The sequence below is a fragment of the Apis cerana genome, linkage group LG1, assembly GCF_029169275.1.
Source record: "Apis cerana isolate GH-2021 linkage group LG1, AcerK_1.0, whole genome shotgun sequence".
NCBI lineage: Eukaryota > Metazoa > Arthropoda > Insecta > Hymenoptera > Apidae > Apis > Apis cerana.
In genome coordinates this window covers 21,065,972-21,084,562 of record NC_083852.1, presented here as the reverse complement: position 1 = coordinate 21,084,562, position 18,591 = coordinate 21,065,972, and the positions used below count along the sequence as shown (strand labels likewise).

General features: G+C 38.0%; 1 protein-coding gene across 4 annotated transcripts in view; it reads left to right on the top strand.

Annotated features, from left to right (window-relative positions):
* LOC108002432 (heterogeneous nuclear ribonucleoprotein L-like) overlaps positions 1-18,404 on the top strand; it is a 164,852-nt gene extending 146,448 nt beyond the window's left edge. For 3 of the 4 annotated variants that reach the window (XM_062070857.1, XM_062070858.1, XM_062070860.1), the window contains 5 exons: positions 570-662; positions 2,534-2,832; positions 3,522-3,745; positions 4,546-4,805; positions 5,075-18,404. In XM_062070857.1, the coding sequence (XP_061926841.1) occupies positions 570-662; positions 2,534-2,832; positions 3,522-3,745; positions 4,546-4,805; positions 5,075-5,214 (1,016 nt within the window). In that variant the 3' untranslated portion in view covers positions 5,215-18,404. The remainder of the gene's footprint in view (positions 1-569; positions 663-2,533; positions 2,833-3,521; positions 3,746-4,545; positions 4,806-5,074) is intronic. The other variant, XM_062070859.1, reaches the window with a different exon arrangement.
* Positions 18,405-18,591: the final 187 nt, after the last annotated feature.

Sequence of the window (18,591 nt, the reverse complement as noted above, 5' to 3'; positions counted from 1 at the left end):
GAGACTTCCCCCCTCTCCAAGGAAACTGAGGTTGACACCGGCTGATTTCGCAAGCGTGTTGCGCTAGTCGGTTTGTTTCCTCGAATTTCTGACGATCTGCCATGATCCCCGAAAGGGAATCGCCGGGGAATTTGATTAATCCGGGCCACGTCGTCCGTCCGTTAGCTTTGCTAACTTATTCAGGATTCGTTCTACGGTTGCGCGCCCCCAATCGAGAGGAAAACCGATTCAATTCGTAGATTGAATTTCGCGCAATTCCGCCCGGCGAAACAAATTGCGCCTCGGCCAATCCCGATACACACCGGAATAAAATAACCGGTGCCCTGTCCGCTCCGTTCCATATACTATTTCTATATATAAATGGAAACCGAGGAAGAGGGGGGGAGGGGGGGATGGAAGAAAAAAGAAAGAACGGGAGACAAGGAGAAGAAGATCCCTTCGTCGATGTCGATCGATCGATCGATTCCAGAAGAAAAGTTTTGCTTGCTTGCTTGCTCGCTTGCGATCGTTCGGGACAAAACGATGGATAGTATAATTGAGATGGTTTTTTTCTTTTTTCTTTTTTACAGGATCGAGCGCGCACAAAAACGACGCGACAGGAAATGGAAGGCCGGCTCCCCTTTTGGCGGAACCCAGATACGGCGCCGCGCCACAGCCATACGGTAAGTGTGCCTCATCCCAACTCACGCCCGACCAACCCTCCTCTCCCACCCCTCCTCCTCCCCTCGTTTCTCTCTTTGATAGTCAAATTAAGCGAACTAATTGAGAAAACGGATGGGCCATCGAACGAGGTCGAGCTCCCTTGCATTCGATACTTTTCCCTCCGCCACGCGCGAAATCCGCTGAATCCGCGTAATTGTATAGTAGTAATCTCTAGATAGAAGTTTTCGAACTGTAATTCTCATTTTGCCGGGGGGGGCGGGCGAGTCGTGAGTAGTGAATAGTTCGTTACCGGAATTATTAGGCCAGAAAAATGTGTCGTAACAGGATATTTTCCCCGAAATGCATTTCCGGATTTACGATTCAAAGTTTTATCGTTCGCGAGAAGTTGAATTGAATATTTTTACATTTTGTTTTATTTTCATTTTTCTCTATTTTTCTCGCTTTGTATTTTTTCTTTTTTCTTTTTTTTTTTTTTCGAAAGAACGATGCGATAAACAGAATGGCAAACGTGATTCACGGGCAAAATTTTTGGACTGTTGTCGTTGATCGTTTTCGAAGTACGGCGTGAAAATTATCACGTTTTGGTAAATTGTATGATTTATAGCGGAGGATGGCGGAGAGGCAGATTTCCGTTACGGCTTCCTACGGAAAATTATTATTACGATGGGCTCGTGATGTAGAAGATATAACAGACTGGAGGAATTTTGACAGAAAATCGATGATGTAATTGTAGCCGAGTTATGTCGCGATCGAGCTATCGAAAACTATATAATCGTGGACGTAACCCAATCTCAGGAATCGCGGTGTCCGTTTGAAGAATGGGATCCGAGAAGCTTCGATAACGAGAAATACTCATGTTCGATGATTAATAGAATCATATTTTTGATTCGAATGGAATTGTAACAAATTGTAAAGCAAAATTTATAATTGTAAAGCATATTTTAATATTAATTGATACGAACACCTTGTATTAATAAAATTTGTCCCCTCCATATAACGTGATAAAGAAAATTTGGGAAAAAGAGTGTAGAAGAGTGAGAAATTCTTCTCGAGGAAGTAACACCAGGGGATATTAAATAAAGAACAGATAAAATTCTGAAGTTGAAGAAAGTTCGACCGACTGAAGAAAACTGGATCAACAACGTTCAAAGAACAATGTCAAAGTGGAACTTTGAGAGCGATTCTCAGCCAGTGATCAGATCATAATTTTATCTATCATTCTGTTAAGGGAAAAAATTTTTACATCGTTGTTGCTTTAAAATAAAATAAAATAAAATAAAATAAAATATTATATCTTTTTTTGTAACCAAAGAAAAATTTATTATTAATCCTAACTTTTTGCGTTGTTGCTTTCTTCTCATAACACGAAAATCTTTCTCTTACAGAGAATCCTACCTATTATTTTTATCCAATATAAAACTATTACCTTTTTTAATTAACAAATAAAAAAAATATAACGCACCTTCCAACAGAAGCTTATCCGATGCACCGATTATAATAAAGTAACCAAAAAAAAAAATAAAAAAATAAAAAAAACGATTCGAAGCGTTCAAAAACTCATATTCCCCTCGTTCATTCGACGCGTTAAACGATCATTCAGCGGGAATAATTAATATTTCCTCTCGCCTCTCGTGATTAATAGGGACGCAACAGTCGCTCAATTTCCATAATTAGCGTATTAACCATTGGAACATGGAACGCTAGATCATACGCTCGATATTGCGCGAGGATGAAATCATCGAGAGAGAGAGAGAGAGAGAGAGAGAGAGAGAGAGAGAGAGAGAGAGAGAGAGAGAGAGAGAGTTAGACAAAGGACACATCGACTCGCCTCGCACACGCCTCCACAAATCTCGATTGCTTTTGTTCGCAGGATCCACGCCACAGGTAACTTTCCCACCTGGTGCCGGTCACGATCGTTACGAGGAGAATTTCAATGGACCAGCGACGTATGCCGAGCCCTACGTGGAGCGTTACGGTATTAAGAGCGATTTCAGCGGTCGAGAACCATTACATCCTACGCCACCTCGACCTGGTTACGTGCCCACCTTGGGGCAGACACCACCTTCGAGCACGCAGGGATCCGTGATGATGGTCTACGGGCTACAACCGGATAAAGTCAACACGGACAAACTGTTCAACTTGTTCTGCCTGTATGGAAATGTAACGAAGGTACGTCGGCTTTTGCATTAATGTTCGTTGATTGGATAAAGACCGGGTGAAATTTGTTAGGGGGTTGTTTTTGCTGGTCTCGAGTATTGCATTGTATTTGCCAAGCGGTCGTCCGTGGAATTTCTCTTGGGTGAAAAGAAGGGGATATATTTGGGTATTTCGCGGAATTGGACTCGAATTCGAATCTCGTCGTCGCTTAGAGGAATTAAGAAATTAGATCTAGATTAATGTTGATTGTAACATCTTGATATGGAGTGCAAAGAAAGTTGTATGAAAGTTTGATTAAACTTTGAAGGTGAGGAAGAAGAAAGGACAAATTGATAGACTATGATTATTCCGAATTTGGCAGCAGGGATATCCGAATAAATTAAATTTGAATTTGAATCTCGTTATCGCTAATTAACGTTAACCACATTTTTGACCGTAGCACAAAGAAAACTATGAAAATTTGATGAACTTGGGGGATGAGCAGGATAAAAAAACGATGACACGAATCGATGATATTCAAACTATTCAGTTTCTCGTTAAGTAGAGGAAGAGATTTTTAGATTAGAATTTCTAATCTTGTCGTCGTGAAAAATAACGTTAATGCGAACATTTTTTGGGATAAAAAGAAAGAATTACCCTCTCCTTTGATCGATCCCCCAAATTGATTCTAAATAAAAATGTGTCGATGATTCTACAAACAGGTGAAGTTTTTGAAGACGAAAGAGGGCTGCGCAATGATCCAGATGGGCGACAGCATAGCCGTGGAACGTTGCCTACAGAACCTGAACAACGTGACGATCGGTACAGACGGAAGGTTGCAGCTCGGTTTCTCGAAGCAGGCTTTCCTCTCGGACGTCACCAATCCCTACATTCTGCCCGACAAGACGGCGAGCTTCAAAGATTTCACAGGAAGCAAGAATAACAGGTACGAGATCGAACTATCCTTCAAAATTCTCTCTTCCCCCGATTCCATTTTTATTCGCTTCTTATCTTCCTTGACTCAATGTGCTTCTCGTTTATTATATATTTCCAAATTCTTAATTCTATAAATTTCGATTAGATCGTCGAACAAAATCGTATTCGTTTCCTGATCAAATTGATTCTCTTGAATTGATCAATCCTCCGAAAGATGATCCGAAATCAATTCGAAATAGCGAAATCTCTCGAAACGCTGAATGAACGTTAACGAGAGAGATTTTATGGTATCTGGAGAATTGGACGAACGTTTCGCATTGACGAACACGTTTCTTGTGGAAACGGAACAACGGAGCGCAATTAACGACGCTCCTACTTCCGGAGATTTCGAGCTCCACTTCTCGGACGGGTTTAATATTTATTTGATGAGAATTTAATCGCAGGTGGAGATTTTAGAACGATCTTGTTTCGCGGCCATTTTTCTCTCTTTCTCTCCATTGATTATACGTACTCATTGCGAACGAATTAATCACGAAAAGATGAATTCGAGGTGTTGAAATTTTGCAATCGGAACACGTAAATCGATTCGACGGATATTCAAATTCGTCGTGTTTTCATCTCGCCACGCGACACACAGTAGTATACTTGTTTTCCCGTGCGTAATATCAATACGTGTCGTGTGGTTTGCATTTTAATTCGTTGCGCGCTAATTAAATAATCGGATGGAACGAAGCGAAGATTTATTGAAATTCGCGATAAATGCTGTTGGTTCGTAATCGTAAAGGGTATTCGTTGTCATATGGGTTTCAGGTTCCTAAATCCAGCGATGGCCAATAAAAATAGAATACAACCACCCTCAAAGATAGTCCACTTTTTCAACACGCCCCCGGATTTAACCGAGGAGACCGTGCACCGCGTGTTCGTGGAACGCGGTATCGAGGCGCCAACGACGGTAAAACTGTTCCCCCTTAAATCGGAACGATCGTCGTCCGGCCTCATCGAGTTCAGCAGCGTCGGAATTGCGGTAGCTGCCATCATGGAATGCAATCACACAGCATTGGAAAACAGCAGTGAGTATTTCTCGACAAATCTCCTCCACTATAATATAATTTATAATTTTAATTCTTCCCAAGTAAAGTCTTCTTCCACTGATAAGTTAACTTATTGAAACTCGCGAGACGAAATTTCGAGAATCGCAGCTAATTAGATCCTCGAAATTGTTAACCAATAAACTTTCGATATATATAATGAATAAATTTTACTCGATTCGTTTCGTAAAATCTGAAAAGCGAATCGTTGCCCGATCAACTTATCCCCCATCCCCTCTCTTCTTTTCCAGACGGCAAGTTCCCATACATAATGAAACTGTGCTTCTCGTCGTCCCGCACCATACCAACGAGTTTCCCGCCAAGCAGCGGCAGCACGTCGAGCAATTCCGCCGGTAATGGCCACGTCAAAATGCAGCAGGACTCGGAATAGAACGGCGAGGTCCAGGGCCAGCAGCGTCAGCGTCAGCGCCAGCGTCCCTCTCTCGCCCTGCACCCGTTGTGTGCCCCGACGGGCACGGCCCTGCACCCAGCCGCAGCGATTACACTCTCCCCGGTCTTACCGCCGCCCGTGCCGCCTCCCCTGCCGCCCACCTGCGTTCTGATCGCCACTCCAACTCTCTATCCTACCGTGCCACCGCCACCACCGCCTCCGTTGCCTACGTTCTGGCCGTACTGATGAGAAGAGCAGCGGGCCTACTCGCCGGACGAGGCAGCAAAAGACGGAAAAAGAAAAAATATATATATATATATACATATATACATATACATGTATGTATACACATGTGTGCATATATGTATATGCGTATGTGTGTGTGTGTGTGTGTATGTATGTGCGTATACGCCACGCGCTTGTCCTCGAATATTCATATTCTACTGCTGCATACTGAATACCTTTTATTATTAACTACCGCTGCTATTCCTCCTCGCCGCGTGGTGACCAAATCTCTGTCAAAGATCAGACGCTGGTCGCTGGAAGAAGAATCGGTTCCGTTCGAGGGTCAGCGGGCCGGAACTCGGCCTCGATCGAGAGTCGAGAAGTAAAGTGAATAAAAAAAAAAAAAAAAAGAAATCTGGCTCGAGTGGTTCTCTCGCTGGAAAATGTGATCGCGGCGTCGGCGGGATCTCATCGTCGTCGACAGGGTGGAACGTGGCACGAGCGAGCTACACGAAGGTCATCGAGGATCGTCCGCATGGCTGGATCGAAATGAAAGAGTTTATAATATAAAAGGCGAGACATCGATGGGCATCGATGTCTGTGTTCTACTTATTTTTCTTTTCATCTCTCCTTTGCTTTTTGCCCTCTCTCGACCACCGTACGTACCACGCACTCTTCTTTCTCCTCTTCTGTATATTCTGTTTTCGTTCTTCGCTTCTTTTTCCACTTTTTTCTTCCTTCCTTCCTTCCTTCCTTCTTTCTTTCTTTCCTTCCTTTTTTCTTCTTTTTTCTTCTTTTTTATCTTCACCGTTCGTTCCGATCTCATCTCCCGTCTCCACTTTCGTTTCTTCTTTCCTCCTTGCGTTGCTTTTGGCGAGGTCCGGGTATACGTGCTTAGTCCGTATTGCGGAGATCCCGTTACGTCAGTAGTGTGTCAGTATTAACAACGGAACGAATCCTCGAGCGTATCGTTAGAATTCGTTGAAAAAAACGAAGCAGGGAGAGCACCGTTCTTCTTTTGCTCGAGGAACGGCAAGGAATGCCGGGGATTCGATTCGTAACCTTCGTGGAAGCTTGTTTCCTTCTGTTAGACGCGAGGATCGATCGTGAAGAATTGTCTTGTGTGTGTGTGTATGTGTGTGTATATATATATATACATAAATATATATATAGAGAGAGAGAGAAAGAGAGAGAGAGATTTTGAGAGAAAGTGTCTAATGGGAGGTTGGTCATGGTGGGCACAGATTACATATCAAGGGGCTGGGGAAGCGAGACCAATACCTTTTCACGAGTCGTCGTGTAACGACTTTACTCGTTGTCGAAATATTTGAAAAAATGTTTTAGAGGAAAAAAAAATATAAAAATAAAAGGAATAATAAATAAAATCGGAAAATCGACGATTTCTCGCGAAGCTGGCAGACCGGAACACAGAACAGTTGCTTCTACGTTGATCCAGCGCGTATATAACGTATTATCACGTATCGCACAGCGGCAAACCATCACGTGTTTTCCACCATTGTTCGTTTCCGTGGCACGCGTACGAGCTACCACGTCTCTTTTACGTGCACATTTTTAAACCGGGGAATTAGAGAGAGAGAGAGAGAGAAAGAGAGAGAGAGTGAGAGAGAGAGAGAGAGAGAGGGGAAGGGAAAAACAATGAAAAGGAAGAAGCAAACGAAAAAGACACCTCCACGATCTCGAAGCCGAGTGCACTACCGCGTTCCTCGTTGACCATTTCTCATGGGATCCAAAATAAATCGGAGGTTCCTCATCGACCATTATAGAAGATACAACATTGGATACAATTATCTGAGAGTGTTCAGGGGATCTGGATCAATCGTGCACGCGAGTATGTTCGCCTATATATTATGAAAAACAAGATAAACTACTCCGTCACGACGAAGAAAATAGAAAGAAATATATAATAAAATACATCCGACTCGCGAGAATCTTTTTTTGCTATGGAGCAAGAAATGAAAGAGAGAGAGAGAGAGGAGGAGGAGGAGAAAATATGAAAAACAATAATATTAACAATAAATGGGAAAGAGAGAAGAAAGCAAAAGTCTCATTGTTCTTCAATTCTGATAGCTCTGTCTGTCGTTGTTTTATATACTCTATACGTGTATATATATTATATATTGATAGCCATACATGCGCTTCGAATACGAATATCTATTTATGTTTTCACATTGTTCAGATTTTATTTACAACGCTTGGAATTGTGCTCGCAAGAGAGAAAGAGAGGGAGAGAGTGAGAGAAAGAGTGAATGAGTGGATGAAAGAAAGAAACAGAGAAAGAAAAAAAGAAAGAAAGAAAGAAAGAAAGAAAGAAAGATTTTTTTGTAGGTAATCAAGTTTGAGAAAATGCATTTGTTTTTGCACGTTGAATATCGGATACTTCGGTCCCGCGACATCCGGTTTTTTCGCCGGTAACTGTTTCGACGAGGAAACGTTAAGAGAAAAAAAAAAAACAAAAAAGAAAAAATAAAAAAAACCCGTATAAACCGTCTCGAATAGAGTCGCTTCTTCTTTTTCACGTCGCACGAGGAAGCTTCTCGCGAGTCTCGATTTTGGAGAAGAGAAACGATTGAGCGGAGAAGGATGGAAAGATGAGAAGGAGTGAAAATGGAAGAAGGAAACTGATGCAGATACAATGATCGTCTCGATTGTTGGTGTTTATCGATCGACAAGATAAAAGAAAAAAAATCGTTGATGCAACCTTGCTTCTTCTCCATGTAAGATACGGAATGGGGGAATGGAGGAGGAATGCAGAGAAAAAAAAAATGAAAAGTTCCCCTACGAGCTGTAGTGTTCAGGTTGCGACGACGATTCGATATACGCGTGCATTGAGAAAAAGAACGGATAGGAGAAGGAGAAATGAGAAATGGAGAAAAGGGGAGAGAAAGAGAGAGAGAGAGAAAGTGAGGGAGGGAGAAAGAGAACAGGAAAAAATAAAGAGAGGAGGAAAGAGAGAAAGAAGCAAACATGCGATCGAAAGGTTATATTCTCTTGAAAGCGCTCGTACACTATTGATCAGATCGCGGACTGTGAATTGAATTTTATATGAAGACAATGAAGTCGACGACACACAATATATTAGTGGTCCCACGGCAATATTTTGTCGGGCCGGGGGACGTTTTTATAAGAAAGGTTTTAGATCTCCGATTTAAGAAATAAGATTACAAAAAAAAAAAGTGAATAAAAAAAATGCGAAAAAAAGCGTAAGGTTAAAGTAAAAAATAATAATAATAATAATAATAAAAGTATAAAGGTTAATAAGTTGTGTTTTTGAAGCGAACCAAATGATTACTCTAAATAAATGTAAAAAGAAAAAAAAAATTAATAGAGACTTGACTCGGCCATACGTAACGTAAGATAATAAGAAACAAAACAAAATACAAACAAGTAAGGAAAAAAAGAAGGGGGGGGCTAAGTGTCTTGTTGGTTACCCCTTTTTCAAAAGATGCGTGAGTGTGAGCGAGAGAGAGAGAGAGAGAGAGAGCGAAAGAAATAGAGAGAGCGAGAAATAAATAAGATAATCCGCCATTTTTGTCCATTGATCGTGAGAGAGAGACCTAACTTACGCAAACAAACAAAAAAAAATAATAACAAGAATTATAAACTTATATAAAAGAATTAAGGTGACAAAAAAAGTGTTTATATTCGAGGCAATATTTGTTACAATACAACTAGAGGATAAGTTGTACGTCGTTCTAAGGGGCTCAGTACGCAAATGCGAGGATCCTTGTTGATTGCTGAGATAAATAGAGAAGAATATAACGTAAGGATTAAACAAAAAAAAAAAAAAAAATATGAGTGAGAATGATAGCGAATAAAAAAATCGGAAGAAAAAGAAGAGATAACCACGTATATATCACATTGTGCGTTGCTATTTGACAAAAGTTTCTCGGAAATGGGAGAAAAATTATAACTTATCAATCGTAGGATATGTGTATATCGATGAGAAAAAAAGGTACTAACTAACGAATTAAGGGAAAAATTTAAAAAAACAAAGGACAATTAAAACAAAACATAGATGCACTATAATTAAAAAGTACGTGCTCGATGATCGTTGCGTTGACGATAATGAATCGTTTGTTTATTATTTTTCGATTCCTATTATACATTGTATTCTGTTTCCACGACTTATCGATATTATATTTTTTTCGTTCTTTATTTTTTCTTGTTTTTTTTTTTTTTTTTCTTTTTCTTTTTTAAACGTCCAACCACTGGAAGGACTGTAAAATTGTTTCTACATCACATTCTTGTATTTTTTTATTACGAATTATAATAAGATGGTTACTATTATTATTACTATTGATAATATATCATTATTATTATTATTACTACTATTATTAATTATTATAATTACCATTATTGTGTAATTATATATACATATAAGATTACAAAAGAATAGGTTTTATGGTAGAATAAACAATTATATCGCGATTTTATCCGACAATGAAATATATTTCGGAATTTTCATTTCAAAATAGTGAGCAGGACCTAACGCGTAAGGTAAAGAGGAAAAAAAAAAAGAAAAAAGAAGTAGATTTAAGCAATTAGAACTTGTAATCATATCATAATATTTTGTAGATATATGTATATATATATTATACACACGACACACACATCTATATATATACATATTAAATGTGATCTACGGAGTATGGTGTATTTAAATCAGGAGAATATCGTTCCCTAAATATACTAATGAAAAAAAAAATTTTTAACACGATCTAAGATCGAATTCAATTTTCATACAAATTTGATGGTAATTCTTTAAGAACAAAAATTTATTAGGATATGCAAAGAAATTTTACTATTTTATCTCTGCCCCCCCCTCCTCCACCCCGCTCCCTCCTCTCTCTCTCTTCGTATATTTTTTATTTTATTTTAAATTTAAATCACGTATGTGAAATGTATGATGATCGCAAAAAAGAAATATTTTTTCATTTCTTTGATATACGCGTCTATACATTACACATGGAAGGAATGAATATAAATAGCGTAGAATGAGTATAAAAAATTGATAATCGACCAGATGCATTCTTGTTTTTAAGGAATTACGATTATATGTGATTATATTTAATTTGCTTGGAGAATTGTATTCGCGTATTGAACGATACGCTCCTGAGAATTCCTCTCCGGTGCGATGTACTCTAGATAGATACACATTATGCAAGTGCGAAAAGAAACAAGGAAAAGATTGAATTTAAGAACCAAAAAAAAAAAAAAAAAAGAAAAAAAAGAGAGAAAATAACAAATAAATATAAAAAAACGCGTTCTCATTTATAAAAAAAAAAAAAATGTATTTGAGAGGTCAAGCACGCATGCCAGACTGTCGCTTATTTTCTGATACTTTACCTATACATCGTGATCAACGTGTATGGTAAAGTAAATTTTACTTACGCTAGTATACACGTTTAACAACGAACACTTGGTAAAAAAGGATAAAAAAACGAAAAAAAAACGAAAAAGAAAAAGGAGAAAAAAGAAACCACACGTTTTTTCCCCCTCCTGTGCTGTGTACTTCTACGTGCAACACTGGACAAAAACAAGCAACAATCTTTCAGAGTAATATCCCTTCGCGATGTCCTCTGTATTTTTTTTTTTCTTTTTCTTCTTCTTCTTTTTTTTTTTTTTCTCTCTCTCCATTTCTGTTCCTTTCTTCATCTGGCGACGAACAGAGGTTCACTTCGCTATTAACTACTACAACTATTACTACCATCGCTACTGCTACTATTGTCTACTACTTTACATTTAGCTCTTCCCACCGTCGTGCGTTGTAATATTTTTTATCGATTAGAACGAAATGCCTCCTAAATTGTATCTCGTGCGTACACACGAACATGCTTGTGCAATTCTATATAAGACCCAGTTCTATATAAGACGACGATCCTCCTCCACGTTGTACGAACGTGACCTCGGTAATAAAACTCCGATATAAAACGAGACCAGTGTGCGATAACGTCTCTTGTCAAGCGTGCGTGTTTTGGAAAACGGACACATGTAATCCTCTTGATGAAACTAATGTCGCGCGATTGCTGTTCTCTCTCGTTCGAAGGCGTGTCAGAGGGAAACAACGACGATTTCTAAAGCGGTAGAGCTTCTCTGCTTGTCTCCACGAAGACGTTGCGCCTAGATCGACTCGACGGCGGAAGGGTTAAATTTAAAGGCAGGACGGATAAAGTCTAAAACGATATCGCGCTGTTCCATCGGAGGACGACGAGCTTCCGTCACGGAGGATTTTCGATCTTCTTCGTTCTTCTTCTTCTTTTTCTTCTTCTTCTTCGCTTACTTTTCTTTTCTGAAGGCTCGACAATGATGACGCGCCACGATCGAGTTCCGTACGACGAATAAAGGGGAAATAACGCGCTGTGAAAAAAAAAAGGAAAAAAAAAAAAAGAAAAAAGAAAAAGGAAATGAACGTTCAAGATCTATAATATTTTCTTTTCGGCCTTCTCGTATCTTGTAAATAGCTTCTTAACGACTTTGCTCTGTGTGTGGACGCTCGTTATGCGACAAAAATGAAAAAGAAGAAAAAAACGTAGCATCCCGCATTCTAACGATATCGTCTCGCTTTTTTTTCTTTTTTTCGAAACGTGAATAACAAAAGTGTAAAAAAAAAAAAAAAAGAGTGCAGAGGAGACGTCGAATTATGCACGTCGAATCGTCCGGAACTTTGATCGTGTGTGTATATTATAAATAAATATATAAATAAAAAAATGAATAAATATATATATATACATATATATATATATATGTATGTATGGATGCGTGCGTGCGTGCGTATATGTGTGTGCTCGTCCTCCGACATTGAATATATTCCCGTTGGAACAGAGAGAGATTCTTCTGTATGTACAAAAAAATCAAATTGTAATTGTAGCGTGTAGAGAGTCTTTAACGACACAGTATTCCATATAGCGTCTAAATAGCACTGTGTAAACATACACACACATACACATATACACACACACACTGACGATAAGAAAAAAAAACAAATCGTACATTTGGAAGGTTGAAGAAAAAAAGAAAGAAGAGAAAAAAACGGGGGAAAAAAATATATAAAACTTATGAGGTTGTAGAGAGAGAGAGAGAGAGAGAGAGAGAGAGAGAGAGAGAGAGAGAGAGAGAGAGAGAGAGAGAGAGAGAGAGAGAGGAAGAGGGAGAGGAAGAGGGAGAGAGAGAGAGGGAGAGGAAGAGGGAGAGGGAGAGAATGAGAGAGAGAGAGAGAGAATGAAAGAAATTTCATTCGTATCGATAATTAAATATCAAAATAGAACGAGAAAAAGAGAGAAAGAGAGAGAGAGAGAGAGAGAGAGAGAGCGAGCGAGAAAATAATTAAAGACGCATAGAAAGAAAGAGTAGACACGTTCGTTTGAATCTTAAAAACACAAAAATACATATCCCATCTGTATGTATATATTTGCAGTTCGCATAAGAATTTCAATTATATATCGACGATTGATTGTGTAATTATGATTGATTAGTATTATCGCGACGACGATGACGACGATGATGATAATGATGATAATGATGATTAATGATGGTGATGATGATTGATGATGATGATGATGATGATGATGATGATGATGATGAAGAAGATTATTATTATTATTATTAATTATTAATTAATTAATTATTAATTATTATTTATAGTTCCAATTTTATAAAAATTGGAACGAATTAAGTAATGTTATGACGATCGATTATTGCGTTTAAAAGCGTTAGGTTTAATGTTTGTAGTTAGGTAATATTAGGTAGATCGGAGAGTAGGTACATATCGTTAATATTGTTATTGATTAATAGTATTGCGAAAAAAAGGTATTACTGCCGAGTGCGCTTTGATTTCTTTTGTCCCTTAAAAGAAGGCTCTCGTTCGTTGCGATATCCGAGTGTCGCGAGATCGATTTCGACCTCCCTTATCCTTTTTCAAATATTCCCTCGTTATCTGAATCGAGGATAAAACAAAAGGAGCAACACTTATTCGCATTTACGGCCAAAAGAGAGAAGATAAAAAGAAAAAAAAAACATGGAACATATGAGTACCTGTCGATCGATTCAATCTCGAATTAATCTCGAAATGGTCGTTCCGATCTCGCGACAATTATTTCAAGTAATTATATTTTTGTGCAATTGACCGTTGATGCCATGGCTACTCGAAGCCTGAAAATAATTTCATAAACTAAGAAAAAGAACACGAGTATGATACTACTTCCTTCCCCCCCAATTGTTCTTTATTTCATAATAATAGCGAGTATTCGTTGTTCGCTTGACCAACGTTCGAAACATCGCTACCCCGAAGTTTCTTTCTTTCTCCTACGACTCGATGGAACCAGCTTCGAGTATCATAAAAGCATCAAACGATCACGCGTTCTTTCTCGCTAGAATATCGGGGAAAAGAAAAGAGAAACGCTCTGGGCCAAACAAAATAAACCAAAGCGCAGTAACCTTTTTAGCGATCCCTCCTTCCCCCTCTAAGTATTACCAAGTAACATATACCTGCCCCACATATCAGAATCTTACGTATCCCAAAAGCACTACCATGCGTCATATCAATGTTTCTAAGAATTAGTCCTAACGTATCCTTTCAACGATCAAGTTTCTTTCCCTCCTTAACCCCTTTTTTTGCCTCTATTTCGGCGTCATAGCGTTTATATATATATATATACACCTTGAGAAAATATTAGGCTATACCAATTTGTCCCCTCATCGTATGTTCCTTTCCTCCCTTTTAGAAATAAGAAAATAAGAAACAGAGGAAAGAAAAATCATTCCCTTCCCTCTCCCTTCGTCCCCCCTTTGATCCTTCCCTCTTATTTCCTGCTCCCAGAGTAATAAAAAAAAAAAGAAAAAAAAATATATATATATATATAATAATCCACCTCGTTATTGTACATCTGAGCCAAGAAGGGTCTCTATGCTCTGTCTTCCCATCGCTGCGTCAAAAGACAAACTAGATGTAATAAGAATTTGTTGACTGTATACATTATTATACATTGATTGTACACGCATCAGCAACATCACACACTCGAAAATACTCGACATCGTTACACACCGACACATCATCACACACACCATCGCACGCCATTATGTACACCGAGACCAACACCGAGACAACAAGTACTGCGTCAAGATAGCCCAAGATGGATCGGTGAATGCTAAACCTCGTTTACGAGGTTTACCTGTATACACGCAAACATCGTGGATCGATTGCGATTTCGGGATCGATACGGAGGGATAAGAGATGGCGTCGAGTTTACCTTCACGATTTTGATTATGTATAAAACTCCAACAAGTTTTTAAGTTTCCACCTTTTAATTACTTTTTCCAAGGTTTGAAACTTTCTAACTTTCCAATGATATCTTTGAAATTGAATATCGAGTATCACTTTGTTTTTCTTTTCTTTTTTTTTTTTTTTTTTTTTCTTTTTTTTTAATTTAATTATAACTCGTGGATTTGTCGATCGAAGATTCTGTTGCTAAATAATATAGCGTGGATCGAAATGATTTTTTTAATTAAATCATATCTCGAAACGAGATGTGTCTCGAATAAAATCGTCATCTACTAAGTCGTCGAGAACGATCTTGTTTCTTTCGAAAGTCTGCCTGATTAATTGGAAATGAGCATTGGCCCATCCATAATTAGTCTGTGATGTCGCAGCGCACGTTCATTCGAGACTTAAAAAAATAAAAATTTCAGATACGACACACACACACACACACACGTAGTGGCGATCGTAGACATTTTAATACGTATACAAACACACAAGCACAACATGAACACACACACACACACACATTTATCGTGTCCATATCGAACGGAGAGGTGACACATTGACACAATGGCCAAGAGACAGGAGACACAGAAAACACACTCCAATATATGATTACTCTTTAAATGAAAACAAAAGCATAAAAAAAAATAATAATAATAATTAATGATGTAATGTGTATATTAATACTTGTATGTCGTACGCTCTAATGTTGTTTGAAGAGTTATTTGCGAGTCAATTATCTGTGCCTAGCAGCCCTGTGCACCCTATCAAATGTACCACCGTTCAGATGAAAAATTAAAAATAATAATGGGAAAAAAAAAGTAAAGAAAGATACTGATTGAACCAAAAAAAAAAAACAAACAAAAAAACAAAAAAAAAATACGAATAAATAAAAATGAACAAGCATTAAACGAAAACAACAAACAAAATAAAAGAAAACGAAAGAAAGATGAACACTTTCTCACACACACACACATATGCAAAGGAAACAGCATTGTGTATATAGATATATACATAGTTTCGAGCAAAAAATCGTTTGAATATTTTATACACGCACGTGTGTTTTTCGCGACGACAACAGTAAACAATAAACCACAAAAACATTAAACAAGAAAACCAATTAAACAGGTGAAACAAAAAAAAAGAAACAAACAACAACAAAACATATAAACGGAAAGAGAAAGAAGATTTCAAAAAAACAAAACTTGCACCCTGTATACATAGTTCGCACAATGATCTGTTCCTATTTTGGAATCAGTTTTTTCGGATTTGCCAAGAATGTATATCTACAGATTCTATATATGAACAAAAAAAAAAAGATGAAAATATATATAGAAAAACTAATTATGAAATATAAGTAATTGAAATCCCATAGTTCTGGAATTGTTACCCTTTTCGACATTCGAATTTTCCGTATAATCGTGTGTGCAAGCCGCGTCTCCTCTCATTCGTATATGAATAAACAAACGAGAAAAATTACGATAATAGAAATATAATAAGAAAAAAAAAAATAAAATAAATAAATAAATAAAAACGGGGAAGCAAACGAAAATATATACCATGTATACAATAAAAAGTTACAGAGAAAGAAAAATAAAACTATCGTGTAAAAAAAAAAAAGAAACCAAACAATAAAAAAAACACGTGCATCGTGCATCGTTCGCTTTTCAAAGCTATAATAGCAGCCTAATTAGAACACGAGGTAACACATCCACGTTTCGTGCAACCCTCCCCCCCCGTGTAGTAGTCTCGCGCATCATCGAGATCACACGTTACATTCGACAGCTCAAAGTCCGCTAGAATAACGGTTGTTCCTATTTCGTATAGAAACGACGAGACCAAGAAAAGAAAAAAGAAAAAAGGAGAAGAGCCTGTAACACGGGAAGTAATGAATATAAACCGAGTTTAAGTATTTAAGGAAAGGGAAATGGGGTGGGTAGATAGACGCGAGGGTGGGACATCGCGTTTCTAGTGGCACTTTTCGACGACTTTTGTGCCCATTTTTTTCACGCGACACAAAGCTGCGCCTCCTTCGGGATGGACCACTTTGTAAGACGTTCGTTAAGCAGTAGTAGCGCGCATCACGTGAAACTCGAGACCCTCGAGAAACGGGCGGACGATTTTTCCCCTGGGGTGAAAACGGCAAACGGATGAGAAATATTCGTGAACGACACTGGCGGGATGGACAAACGCGATTTTTAAACGTCATTCCGCCTTTTTATCAACAGAGAAGTAGCAAAACTCGTGCGAACGAGTGTCACACTCGCCAAAACGAATATAATATATATGTATATGTATATGTATAAAGTTAAAAGAAACTCACTCGAACGAAAGAAAAAAAAAAGAAAGGAAGAAAACGGAACAAAACAGGAAAAGATTAAAAGCAAACGAAATGCAAAAGAATCGATCAATACCGTTTAGACCGTCACACACTGAACACAACAGCACAACCACCACGAATCCACGCACATCCATTGTTTATATACGATTATTATGTATGTGTATGTGTATAAAAAAAAATCACCGACAGTTTGACTCATTATCCATTCATTTCTTTGTCTGCGACATCTCGCGAAAGCAATCCACTGAGATCGACCCCCTCACACCACGGTCCTAGAGGTATGTGGGACGCTTGTACACGTGTGTCTATAACTGAGAAACTAGAGAAACAAAGAAAACAAAGGAAATAATACACGCGAGAAATCGATGTGCTTGCTTCGAGCTCTCTGTTCACGAAAAACCGCTTTTCGCAATCCGCTGTCCGGAACCACCCTTCGAACATTTGTCTTCTCTCTTGTCGGGTTGACTAAAAGAAAAAAGAAAAAAAAAATTAATAGTAATAATAATTCAAATGTGGCGTGTACTTTTAAGAGAACAATTTATAAATCAACGACGATATCCTCGAATCTCTCGCGTGTCGTACGAATGGATCATTGGACATCGTATGCGAGAGATTCGTCGATATGACGAAACGTTTGTAACGGACGACAAAATCTGAGAGTAATTGGGGAGAGAAACGCGCATCGTTCGCATGCGAGAGGGAAGGTGAAAGAAACGTGGACAGAGATGTGAAAAGCAGCTTTGTATGAATCGGTTAATGTTTGTGGAAGCGACAGGTTGCAAGGGACACGATAAAAAAAGGCAGTGAGATGAACGAGTTACATAAAACAGAGAGAAAAAAATAATAATAAATATTGGGAGAGAACAACATGGGTACGAAAGGAACAATCGAGCACAGAGAATAATAATTACACGTAGAGAGAGAGAGAGAGAGAGAGAGAGAGAGAGAGAGAGAGAGAGAGAGAAGAATATGAGAGTGGGAGAGAAAGGGAGAGAGAGAAAGAGTACAGAGAATTTGAGAAAAAATAGAAACAAAAGAGAATGAGAGAGAGAAAGAGTGAAAGAGGTATATTAAAACGAAAAGAAAAGAGCACACTCACTGAGCGCCGCTAGTAAAAGACATAGTAGGCTATTATTATCGCTAAATAGTCGCTAGCCGATAGTGATGTAGTTTACCCTTTAGAGTTATTTTAAGTTCTTAATTATAATATGGTTACTATTAAATTTATTATCGTATCACATTACACACTGTAACACTTCTATTATATAATAACAAGAAATATTTACCTGTGCATATTGACATATTAATGGAGTCACATCATTAAAACATATACTACTCAATATATTCAGCGTCAACGACTCGATTCATTGACACCCACACCATATACCATGCATATGATATGCATATGTATATATATATATATTATATTATATATACATATATGTATATTATATTATATATTATATACATAATATATATATATATTATATGCACATTTACCTTTACTCAAAAGAAAGATACATTTATTGTT